Genomic DNA, 12,577 nt, shown 5'->3' on the forward strand with positions numbered 1-12,577 from the left:
CGCAGCGGGCAGTCGGGGCAGGTGGGACTCCCGCAGCTTCACACGTGCTCCGCCGCTCCCCATCAGGGGGCCCGTCTGCGCCGGCCCGGAGTGGGTGGAGGCGCGGTCGTGCGGGGAGAGGGGCGGTGTAGGCACCTGTGCTCCTCCGCCCAGTCCGGCCCCGACTGGCGGCGGGGAGCGCCCGAGCCGGACGGGGAGGAAAGGCGGGCCGACGTGCCCCGGGAAGGGTGGAGGCGCACACCTAGGCTCCCCCGCGCGGGGGGCGGGGCGGGCGCTGGGACCGAAGCGGCGCACCTGTTGGCGGGCTCTCCGGGCCCCGCCCGCCCTCCTCCCCCGGCGCTGGGCCGGCTGGTGCTAGGGCGAGCGAGAGCGACAGCGACAGCGACAGCAGAGGGCCGCGGCAGCGGCAGCGGCGTCCCGGGCGCACCATGGCCGAGCTGCTGAGGAGCCTGCAGGATTCCCAGCTCGTCGCCCGCTTCCAGCGCCGCTGCGGGCTCTTTCCGGGGCCGGATGAAACCCCCGGAGAGAAGAGTGCGGGCCTCGCGGAGGGCGTGGCGCGGGCTCCGGGGGTCGGTCACCACCTCCCGGCTGACAACAAGGGCGGCGGGGGACCGGCCAATGGGCTGCGCAGAGACCTGGCCCCGCAGGTAACCACGGGCCAGGTGTTCGTGGGTGTGGGGGGCACAGGGCAGGCCGCTCCGCTTCCTGCGGACTTGCTGGTCCAGGTGACTCCGAGACGCGGAGATGCGTGAGCGCGGAGCCTGCCGGGCTCAGAGGGCGCCAGCCCCGCAGCCACCCCGCTTCTGTCGCGGTGGGCAGAGGGGAGGGAGCCCGGGGGATCCGGTGACCAGGACGCCCCGCTTTAACGCTGCCGGGTAGCAGCCAGGTCTAGTCCGGTTTCAGATGCCATGCCCCCCACCCCAGAGCTTTAAATGAAGTATATTAAGAGACTTTCTGCCTTCATAAGAAGTTAAATTTATGCACGTGTATCGTCTCCCCAATGTGTAAGCGTTACGTAATTGAAAACCGGAGAGGAGATGTCCTTGGCGTTTAGGTGATAGGCTCCCCTGGGGAGAAATTCTGAGCACTCCCCCGGGATTCGTGAATTCCTGCCCCATCCCCCCTTCCCGGTGCACACTGACGGGGTGTAGCGGGGCTCCACGTGCCCTTCGCCCTTGCGCAGCTCCAGCTCTGAGGACAGAACCTCGGGCTTACATATCGCTCCTGGAAAGGTTTACACACACTGCCCCCTCCCCCGCGCTGACCACCTCCCTCTCCCACCAAAAACAAGGTCCGAACAGCGCTTCACTCTCCGCCTTCCCCAGAGCTGCGGGGGCCCTCCGGGCTGGCGGGACTCGTATCAACTGGCACCAGTGACTTTTAGCAGATGCGGTCTGCAGGGAAGCTCACCACGCTCCCCTCTAGGTGTTGGGACTGCGGTTACACAACCCACTGCGGCTTTGGGAAGCCAGCGTGTGTTGTCGCAGTGCACAGGGACTCTGGGCGGGAGGGACCAGACAGGCTGCAGAGACTAACGTGCCCCGGCTTCCGTCTGTCTGCCGGGGAGGAGGGCTGCTCCTGGGAGGGAGGGCTCTCTGCCGCAGTGAGGTGCCAGGAGCACCTCAGAAACTGCCCTATCCCCAGGAAGGTAAAAAGTGTGGCCCAGCAGACAGATGCATTTTATTAACAATTCCAGCTCTCCCCTTTGGCGGGGGTGGGGTGGGGGGGTGGCGATGGGGGGATGGAGGAAGCCACGTTTTTTTTCTTGGAAGGTTTGGTAACAGGAAGGCGACATTTATTTTTGTGTCGATTTCTAGTATCCGAGGACCTGGCTTCTATGCACAGTGGAATATTGTGTGCATGGAATTACAGAATTTGAGATGGTGGCGGGGGAGGGGAAGGGGACTTGTGTGTTTCACTGTAGAGAAATCCTCCTCTATAGTATTGTTTTCTCTTTTTATTTTTCTTTCTCTGTCCCCCATGAAACCCAGTAAATTTCAGATGAGTTTCGGGCAGCCGCTCCTCTTGCCTTGTGTTAAGAATGGGGCCGAGTGGAGAAATAAGGACAATTCACCTTCATGACATGCGGCAGGGCATCTTCTGTGTGCCCACTGTGGACACCGGCAGGCAGATGCCCAGGCTCTGTGTCCCTAATTCAGGAAGCCGAAGGAGGGGGCATTTTTCCACTGGTGCACTTCAAACTGTTTTAAACATCGCCCTGGTGATGTCTTCTGGAAAAGGTCCCTTGTCCTTTAAAAGCACTGTCAGCAGATTCCTTGCAGAGAGCAGTCTTTTTGTCTCTTGAAGAGCCTCGTTATTCACTGAACCAGGTGAGGGAGTTTCCCTCTTCCCCTCCAACACACAGGGCACTCACTATAGCGCAGGGAGAAGTCAGAGTGAGCTAAAAATTCATGGTAAGGAATTGCCACGGTGATGTGAGAACATGAGAAAACAACATGAGAGCATTGGATAAATGGGAGGTTCACGAATATTTTTAAAAGTGGGTTGGTTTCCAGTGACTTGGGAAGATTGATTTGCAAATTCAGGTGGAGTTCCCAAAAGAAAGTGATTGTGTACCTGCCCCAGAGACTTGACAAAACTCTGAGGGGAAAGTGGAAGAAACTTTCTGCAACAGCTGTCCTTCCCCTTGGCCTCTGGCCTCTGCCCTGCCTGGGGCCTGCCTGGGGCCTGCCTTCGCTGCCTGTCCTTTTTCTAAATACCACCCCCCCTCCATCCTTCAGTGTCAAAGGGCAGTTCCTCAAGAATAGAGACCTTTGCTCACCTTCCATTCTCACCCCACTTTTATAGGTTCTCTTTTTTTCTTGTGTTTCTTCATTACAGCATTTATCACAGTGTCCAAATACACCTTTTTAAAAAATCCTCCCCTGAGAATATACCTACTGATTTGAGGGGGGCGGGGGGAGAGAGAGAAAGAGATATCAGTCAGTTGCCTCCTATACATGCCCTGAGCTGGGAGAGAACCCCAAACCTGATCAGGAATGGAACCCGCAGCCTTTTGGTGTATGGGGTCCACTCCAACCAACTGAGCCAACTGGCCAGGGCGTGAATGGCCCTTTGTGTGGAGACCTGATCTCGCAGTGGAAGGCGAGGTCTAAGAATTTGGGAAGCATGTTTGGTGTGTTCTTTATTCCCCCCAACCTGCCCCCCCCCACTGACTCCACCCTCATGGCCTGACACATGGGAGCTCAATGGATTTTGTGAGTAAATGGGTGCAGATTGCAATGTAAAATCAGCCCTTTAAAGCAAGACTCAGATTTCTTGCAGAGAAGTGTCTTCTCGCTGCTCCAAGAGCCTGGGCCTTCAGTCAGCCAACTGCGGGTGGGGCGGGGGGGGTTCCCTCTTCGCACCCAACATAACCATATTCAATCAGGAGCAGGAAAAACGAAGAGAGGGCTAAAGAGTCAAGACCCACAAAGTGAAGATTTCTTTCAAATTTGAGAGTAAACATTGAAAATCAAATGTTCCCACAAGACCTAGAAGTACCAGCAGTGGATTTAGACCCTTCAAACAATAGGGAAGTTGTCTTCTTCATGTGTGTGACGTAGATTGTAGCAAATCTAATTTTACCAACTCCCACCTTTTCTATATCTAATTCTTAAACAGGCCAAGTAAACGAATGATTGAATGATGACTTTCCTTTACAAGTTCTCTTAACATTACACACTGCTAGCTTCGAGACTAACTACATCTTGTACAAATCAGAGCTAGGCTTGGCTTGTACAAAGCTGTCATTAAATAAGTCAGATGGAACTTCAGGTATGTTCCAATAGTCATGAGTTTCACAGATTTTTTGAGTCCTGAAGGGTTAAATGCCCTACTGACTTGCCAAGTGCCCGCACAGCCAGGTCTTTTGACTCCTACGTGGAAACTTTTTCAACTGTCCATCCTCCAGAGAGAAACTCAATGGCTTCACTTACTCTGTCTCATGGAGAAGATGTGAAGTGTTGGGACTTGGTTAGGAGTGGAGAGGAGATTGGGCAGGAAGAGAAATTGCCCTTGGTCTGCAAGGGTAACTATTGGAGGGTATTCTTGGCAGAAGCCAAGAGCAAGGAACAAAGATTCTGGGATGGGGCTGGGAGCACAAAAGCCCAATTAAAATTGTGTTTATTTGTTCTGGAGTAGAGCCAGCTTTGGCTATAGTAATGATATTTTGATTTTTATCATCTTTGCTTACTCAACACAGTTGCATTAAGTTAGCCTATGCAGTGTCTTTTCTCATCATATTCAACTAGAGATGATCTTTACCAAGTACAACTGTGCTTAATAAACACTCTTTGGTAACTAGTTGCTGAGACATAGTTCTAAAGTTGGGTTGGAGAGGGGATCAAAGGTTGTTTTTAGAAGTTCTTTGCTCCCCTCTTTCCCACTTGAAGCATTTGGGGTGCTCCAAGTCTGTCAATCTACAGCACCCCACCTTTGACTTGACTGGCTCTCTGAAGTGTGAAGAACCATCACAGGAATCCAGAGACATAGACCTGGCTCTGCCTCTGTGTCACCTGGAGCTCCTCTGGGCCTCAGTTGTCCCGTGTGCGAAATGAGCAGAGCGGAATAGAACCGCGGATTTCCAATAGCAGCTGTAAATTACAGAGGAGCTTTAAAAGCAAAACAAAACAACAACAAAAAACAATGTCCAGGATCCAGGTCAGAAGTGGGGCCTGGAAAAGCTGTCAGACGGCTGAAGGCTCTGAATTCTCCTGTCCTGGGACCCAGCACCCTAGTGTGTTCAGGAGGAAGTGCAGGATGGCCGAGGCAGCTGCTGTGGGCGCGGTGACATTTTGGCTTCATTATAACTCAAGTGACCAACAGGTCGAACTTTAGATGAACCGGTTTGAAATGGTAGAATAAGCCATTTTGCAAAGGTATATTTGATCATTTTTTTTCTAATTACAGATACTGTTCAGACTAGAAAATTGGGGAAAATGCAAAGAAAAAGTTAGACCCATGCCATTGCACCGCCACCAAAGATAATGACTCAGTAAATATTAAGCCTGATCTTTAGTGACTACAAGTCATCCGTGGTGGGGATTTACCAAAATTTAGTTGTCCAATGGGCCTTTGCTTCCAGTTTTCCATCAAAATAACATCTTTGTTCAAGTATCTTTCTACATATTTTGATTGTCTTTAAATTGAAATATAATGAACATATTATATTAGTTACAGGTATACAACATAATGATTTGATATTTGTGTGTATTGTGAAATGGTCACCACATAGCTACATTTATACCTTGTGATGAGGACTTTTAGGATCTACTCTTGGCCTGGCTGGTGTAGCTCAGTGGATTGAGCGCAGGCCTGCAAACCAAAAGATCGTGGTTCAATTCCCAGTCAGGGCACATGCCTGGGTTGCAGGCCAGTTCCCAGCAGGGGACGCATAAGAGGCAACCATACATTGATATTTCTTTCCCTCTCTCCTTCCCTTCCCCTCTAAAGATAAATAAATAAAAATCTTTTTAAAAAAAAGATCTACTCAATCACTTCCAGATATACAATATAGTATTGTTGGCTGTGGTCACCATGCCGTATGTTACAGTAACTACATCTCCATGACTTCTTTATTGTATAACTGGAAGTTGGTATCTCTTTTTTTTTAAAGATTTTATTTGTTTATTTTTGGACACAGGAGAAGGAAAGGAGAAAGAGAGACAGACATTTGTTCTGACTGGGAATTGAACCAGCAATCTTTTGGTTCACAGGCTCAATCCACTGAGCTCAATCCACTGAGCTATACCAGCCAGGGCCTGGAAGTTGTTATCTTTTGACCATGTTCAACCACCCCCCTCCCCCGCACAAGCACCAAGCTGTGCTCGGTATCGGAGTTCGGTTGTGTTTCTTGCTGTTGTTATTTTTACATTCCACCTCTAAGTGAGATCACATGGCACTTGTCTTTCTCTGTCTGATGTGTCACTTAGCATAGTCCCCTCAAGGCCTTTCCCCATGGCTATTGCACGTGGCAAGATTTCCTTCTTTTTATGGCTACATAACATTCCATTGTGTGTGTGTGGATGGCAGGAACGTTTTCTTTATCTGTTCATTCATCAGTGGACCCTCGGGTTGTTTCTAGGTCTTGGCTTTTGGAAATAATGCTGCCATGAACAGGGAGTTACATCTGACTTTTCAAGGTAGTATTTTGTTTTTCTTTGGATAAATTTCCAGAACTGCTAGATCATATGGGAATTGTGTTTTTAATTTTTTGAGGAACCTCCATGCTGTTTTGCACAGTGGCTGCACCAGTTGGCATTCCTGCCAACGGCGCACAGGGGTTCCCTTTCCTCCGCAACCTCGCTAACTCTTGTTATTTTCTTGTTGTTATAATAACAGCTGTTCTAACAGATGTGTGGTGATACATAGCTCATTGTGGTTTTAATTTGCATTTCCATGATGATTAGTGATGTGGAGCATCTTTTCATGGACTTGTTGGCAATCTTTAGAAAGATATCTATTTAGATTTTCTGCCCATTCTTTAGTTGTATGTTTTTTTGCTGTTGAGTTCTATGAGTTGTTTATAGCTTTTAGAAATTAATCCCTTATCAGATGTATGATTGAAAAATATTTTCTCCCTTCAATAGGTGTCTTTTCATTTGCTGGTAGGAAGATGCATATAAAATGGTTTTTAGCCCTAGCTGGTGTAGCTCAGTGGATTGAGTGCAGGCCTGCAAACCAGAGTATCGCAGTTCGATTCCCAGTCAAGGCACATGCTTGGGTTGCAGGCCAGTTCCCAGTGGGGGATGCATGAAAGGCAACCATACATTGATGTTTCTCTCCCTCTCTCCTCCCCTTCCCCTCTAAAAATAAATAAATAAATAAAATCTTTAAAAAAAAAAGAAAAAAATGGTTTTTAGCCTGGGCTGGTATAGCTCAGTACATTGAGTGCCAGCCTGCAAACCAAAAGGTCACCAGTCCAATTCTTGGTCAGGGCACATGCCTGGGTTCCAGGCCGGGTCCCCAGTGGGGTCAAGGGGAACGTGTTAGAGGCAACACATCCACGTATCTCTCACACATTGTTGTTTCTCTCCCTCTCTTTTGCCCGCCCTTCCCCTCAAAAAAAGTAAATAAAGAAAATCTTTCAAAAAATGGTTTTAAAGAGGTATTAGCAATTTGTCCTGCAGGAAGGGTATGTATAGTACATAACTATAAGTACAGGTTTTCTCAACCAGCCAGGGCTACACTTGTTTAATCTTTGGGAAAAAATAGTCCACTTTGACTTCTATCTCAGTTTTCTTCCTTTATTTCCAACATATATTGATCAGCAACTGTGTTTCTGGGGCAGTTGTCAGCCTTGAAGAAACAAAGATAAATAATATTTAGTTCCTGCTTGGAGAAAGCCACACACACAAAAAATGGTGCAATGTGAAAGATACTAGACTAGAAGGATAAATGCATGGCCAGACAATAGGGAGAGAAACTCATCATCCTAAGAGGAGCCCATGAAGTCTTGAGTCTGGTCTTAGAGTGAGTAGGAGTCAAATAAAGAAAAAAATGGGAGAATCTCTTTTCCTCTGCCTGGAAATCTCATGTGATTAAACATAAAGACACATAAAGTCCTTTTTGGTGAATAGCAACAAGTTCAACTTGGCTATAGTAAGAGTTCCAGTGGGCCATAGGTGGCCTACTGAAAAAGGGTAATTGGATCCTTAAAATGGTTAAAATGTTATATATAACATTTGTATATATACAAACACAACTTTTATGTTATATATACTTTACCTCAATTTCAAAAAAAACCACATAGGCTCGACCCCGCCTTCTGGGGGAGGAAGCATAACTTCCCCTCCTGAAGTGTGGGCTGTACAAGGTAACGTCCTTCCAAAGAGTACAGTATGGAAAGGTTGGGTGTGGGGGAGAGTGACATTATAGCATAGAACCCAGCCAGGTGGTCAGGGTTAGCATCAATGGGGATAAGTCCCATTGACAGCATGTCCTGTACTGAAATCATATACTCTTGATACATGTTGAAAAAAGCACTTTACTTCTGTGGCTTCCTCCCCCAAACCCACACCCTCAGTCTCAGCATCAGGCAAATCAGCCATTCTGCAAAAACACCTGACCTGTATTCTTCAAAACTGTCCAGGTCATCAAACACAGAGAAAGTCTGAAGAAACTGTCATAGTCAGGAGGAGCCTAAGGAGACATGATGACTAACTTATTGCAGTCCCCTGGATGGGCTGCTGGAATAGAAGGAAAAAGGGTGTTAGGTAAAAACAGAAGAAGTCTAAATAAAGTGTGGTCTTTAGTTCATAATAATCCATCAGTATTATAATAAATGTATCATACTAATAGTATAAGATATTCATGATAGGAAAATTGGCTGCAGATCATGTAGGAAGGATGCGGAGTATATAGGAACTCTCTGTACTATGTTTGAAATTTCTCTTGATGGTGAAACTGTTCAAAAAAATAAAATCTATTTAAATATATTTTTTAAAAGAGGTGGGTAATTGAAGGGAGTTCAAGATTGGACTCTTTTACAAAAGGGTAGGCAGGGTTGGAAAAAATTAACATGGTCTTGGAGCAGGCAACTTTAGACTAGAAAAAGCCAGGGAGGTGGATAGGGTTCCAGTAACCCCAGCGCCCAGCAGAGCTTAGATGTCAGAGAGAGGCCCTGTGGGGAGCTGATATGCCTTTGGTAGAGTGATATAGTCACTTCCAGGCAGGAGCAGTGGGGGGAATACGTCTCAGACTCATTCTCCGTATGTCTTCTCAGATCCTGCCAAAGCCTCTCTTTGGCCAGATCCAAAGAGAAGCCAGGGAGCTTGGGAGCCTGACTGATGCAGGCTACAGACGTCGGCCTCCCTGAAGAGAGAGGTGGGGAGGACAAATGGAGAATATCCAAGCCTAGGTTGCATGAAGAGGCCCGTGTGGTAATTCAATATTGGCTGGAATTTGGGGCTAGAGCCAGAGTAGTAGGTTTAAGCCTTAATGTGGCTTCCTGCAGAATTTGGATTTCACCCTATAGACAGGGGAGTGGCAAATCAGTTTCATCCCAGGTGCCAACTCAGACTTGACTCTGTGATAAGAAAGGTTCTCAGGGTGTCACACGCTTGATGGGAAAGAATGTGGGATGGATTGGCGATGCCAAGTGACATTTGAGAAATGACGATGCTACTGTGTGTTCAGACAACAGCAAATGTGGAGGAAAAACCACAAAATCAAGCCTTAATAATGTTTGGGTTCTTCATGGTACCCTGGACTATCTCCTTCACCCACAAACACCTTAGGAAACAAAAGACCACAGAGGGTTTCCTAAGACACTGGTTACTGTGGCTTGAATCACGGGCCCCACCATTATAAGCTGAGCAGATGGAGGTTGGCCTTCGAGTCCAGAGCAGCCTTCTGTAGGCTGGGCAGCATCTTCTGAAATGGCCCCGTGTGAAAACTCCATCCCATTGGGATAATGCTCCTAGGGAGTCTGAAAGCAAGACCCAGACATAGGAAACTAAATGGCAGAGCGGCGACAAATTTCAGAGAGAAAGTGAAAGGCTGGACGCAGAGGACGCGGTAGGACAGTGGACTCCAAAGCAGAGGGGAGAGCAGAAAGACCTCTGCAGTGAGGGTAAAGCCAAAGGAGAAAGTCTGAGTGGAGAGGGGAGCCTTGAGTGTAGTAGACTCTACTTCTGAGGACAGAATGTGGGGCTCGGGCCAGGGGCTGGCTGTGTATCTGCTGGCACTGTGTCCTTACTTTCTGAGGAGTCATGTAACAAACTCCTGTCCCCAGAGAGAACCTATCGGGGCGGGCAGGGGGTGTGGTCTCCCCTTGCAACCAGAATGTGGTGGTCCCTGCTGTTCCGGAGACTTGCACACACTTGTGCTTAGATCATTAGCTCTGTCACTTTTGTGCAGCCGGAAAGGGGGACCAGGCCAGGTCCCTCTTCCTCCCCTGTGCATCCTAACCTGTGCCTGGAACATGGCAGGTGCTAATAGTACCTGTCGAACAAAGCATGCCAAGAGTTTGGCGGGTGCCAAACTCTTCTTTCTCAGCAGAAACCTGATCGCCTGCTCTCTCTAGTCCTATCTGTTGTCATTTTACCCCTGAGCACTCTACCTGGCTGTGCCTTTTTTTACCGTCATGTTTCGTTGTCGTTGGCCCCTTTCTTTTTACCCAGGAAAAGGTGGAGGATTTTGATTAATGAGTAACTTTTTTTACTGCTTTGCTTTCTTCTGTCAGACACCTGGTGGGGGCAGGGGTTATAGGTAAGTTGGCGATGGTGAACTACCTGTCCACTTACACCATGGGATTCAATTACTATGGTCTAGGAAGGCTGTTCTCAGTGAGCTCAGTCTAATCTAAACTTCCCTTAGAACTGACACGTCAAAACTCTTAAATTCTCAGAAAGCGCTTTTACTTCCGTGGCTACACTTTGCGTTCATGATCAGATCCTGCTCTGGTGAGATTTACGTCTTGACAGGGGCATTCTGACATTTTATCCAGCACACCGTTTCCTGGGAGGAAGTTCTGTCGGTTTCCTGGCAGCCCATTTGGAGAGCCCCTGTCTGTGCTCAGAATCAAAGAAAATGCCAGCACGGGGGGGCTTCTGCTGCTCTTTATTATTCTGTTACCTGCCTGCTGAGATACACTCTGCATATTGAGAAAATGAGACAACTAAAACATCCAGCCACGACTACGATTCACATGTTTCTCACCGCAGTCTGGCTTCAAACACAGGATGGGCTAATTAGCAAAGTGTCACAAAAACAAAGGAAATATCTTTAGACATGGGCTAAGGTGGACAGAGAGGGAACGGTTAACACACTCCAGACCTTGAGGGGGGGTGGGGCTTGGGAATCTTGGAAAGGAAGTGATGGTGCACTTGAACTATTTTAAATATTACTCTAGCCCCCCAAACACTCACTGGCAGTTTCCTGCCCCTTAGTTTAATAAAACGAAAAACACTGGCTTCGTTCTTGCTTTTGTTAATGCCCATGTACTTGGCAACCACGCCTGCAGAGGAAATGTCCTCTCTGCCTTCTACGGGTATGCTTTGATTTTTCCGAGTGGCAAAAACTTTGTTTCCAGAGAATGTTGTGGGGATCAGCCCCTCAAAGCCGGCGTGATGGTGAATGAGGAGGCTCCAGAAGGTGTAAAATGTTGGCTGCTGAGAGGCCAGGGCTTAATGGGTAGAGAAACAGTTAAGATGAACGCTTTTGTTTTGCAGTTAAAAAAAGTGTTCTCTCTTGAAAGATGATTTAAGGTGGCCATGTGCTAGAAGAGCAAAGATTTTGTTAAAAGCATCACAAGGGCAAGGCAGCAACCTTGGAAGTTGGTTGGGTATTTTTCCTCTTTCTGAATTTTGACCTTTTGATGATTTTTCAGCTAGGAAGATATCAAATATTGGGTAATTAATTTTCATGCTTTTAAAATAATACACGCTTATGTCAGAAATAGTGGAAGAACACCAAAAGGTATGAAGAAGAACACAAAAATCCTGTCATAATTTTGTAACCCAGAGAAAAATATTAACATTTCAGAGTACTGATTCCTTTATTTCTAATCACACGTAATATATTTAAGCTATGAACGTGTAATATTGGAATTAACTTTTTTTCACTCATATTGTGAGCATTTTCCCCATGTCACCGAATATTCTTTAATTATATGATTTTAATAGTATAGTCACTTAATCATGCAACTATAACTTAAATTTTGTAAACCATTTCCTAATGTTTCTATTTAGATTGTTGCGATGTTTATCTATGTCTAAATATCAGATTATTTCTGACAGCCACAAGAGACGCTCCTTTCAGAATTCTTCACACTTACACCTCCCACTTCCTGCCTGATTGTCTTTTGGAGAATGTAGGGTCTTGGTTGCTGCTCCCCACAGCAATCTGTTGTGGCCACCTGCCTGCAGTGTCCGCTGCGTTATGGATGAGATAAGATACATTCACACCGAGTCCTGGGGAGGAAAAGGGGCAGTATGGCTACTCCCTCCGGGGGGGGGGGCAGGTGCGCTTCAGAGCGGCCTGGCCACTCTCTCAAGGGAAAAGTGCGCTGACTCTAATCTAGATAGGCTTTTATTTGGTTCAGTTAGCACAGGAATACAGGTGAAGTTCATTAATTATTGTCAGGCAGTAAGGATGAAACAATAGACAGCATACAAGGAGCCCTGCAGGCCTATTCTGAGTCAGGCCTGTTAGCTAAAGGGCTACAAAACTTTGGGAAACAAACTCATTTCCTGCTCATTTAATTGAGAGCATTCTTAGCAGAGCAGATTTCACAGGATTTTATATATTCTTTCTCAGGCCTTTTCCAGCACAGGGCTGCACTGCCCTCTGTCATTGTTTCAGGCTTAAGTCAGGCAGGGGAAGTAAGGCAGCCAAGAGATTAGGAGACTTCTTGCAGACAGAATGAGGACTCAGGCTTTGTCAAAGCCGAGGGGTGAGAGTCCATCACCCCTTTATGCTGTAATCCCCCAGGTCCTTCCCTGGGGCCTCCACGTGGTCGTGCCTGTCTTAGGTCAATCCTCCCTTGGGGAGTCTTACTGTCATTGGCTCACTGATCAAGCATTGGGGGCCAGGCAGGGCAAAGTAAAGTGGTCAGAGGCAGTGCTCCTGCCAG

The 12,577-nt window shown here is 47.5% G+C and overlaps 1 protein-coding gene across 1 annotated transcript in view; it reads left to right on the top strand.

Annotated features, from left to right (window-relative positions):
• The first annotated feature begins 428 nt into the window (after positions 1-428).
• SGPP2 (sphingosine-1-phosphate phosphatase 2) overlaps positions 429-12,577 on the top strand; it is a 96,878-nt gene continuing 84,729 nt past the window's right edge. The window contains exon 1 of the mRNA XM_037029256.1: positions 429-647. Coding sequence (XP_036885151.1) covers positions 429-647 — 219 coding nt within the window. The remainder of the gene's footprint in view (positions 648-12,577) is intronic.

This window comes from Sturnira hondurensis, unplaced genomic scaffold (assembly GCF_014824575.4).
Source record: "Sturnira hondurensis isolate 20B ecotype Veracruz unplaced genomic scaffold, ASM1482457v3 Scaffold0020237, whole genome shotgun sequence".
NCBI lineage: Eukaryota > Metazoa > Chordata > Mammalia > Chiroptera > Phyllostomidae > Sturnira > Sturnira hondurensis.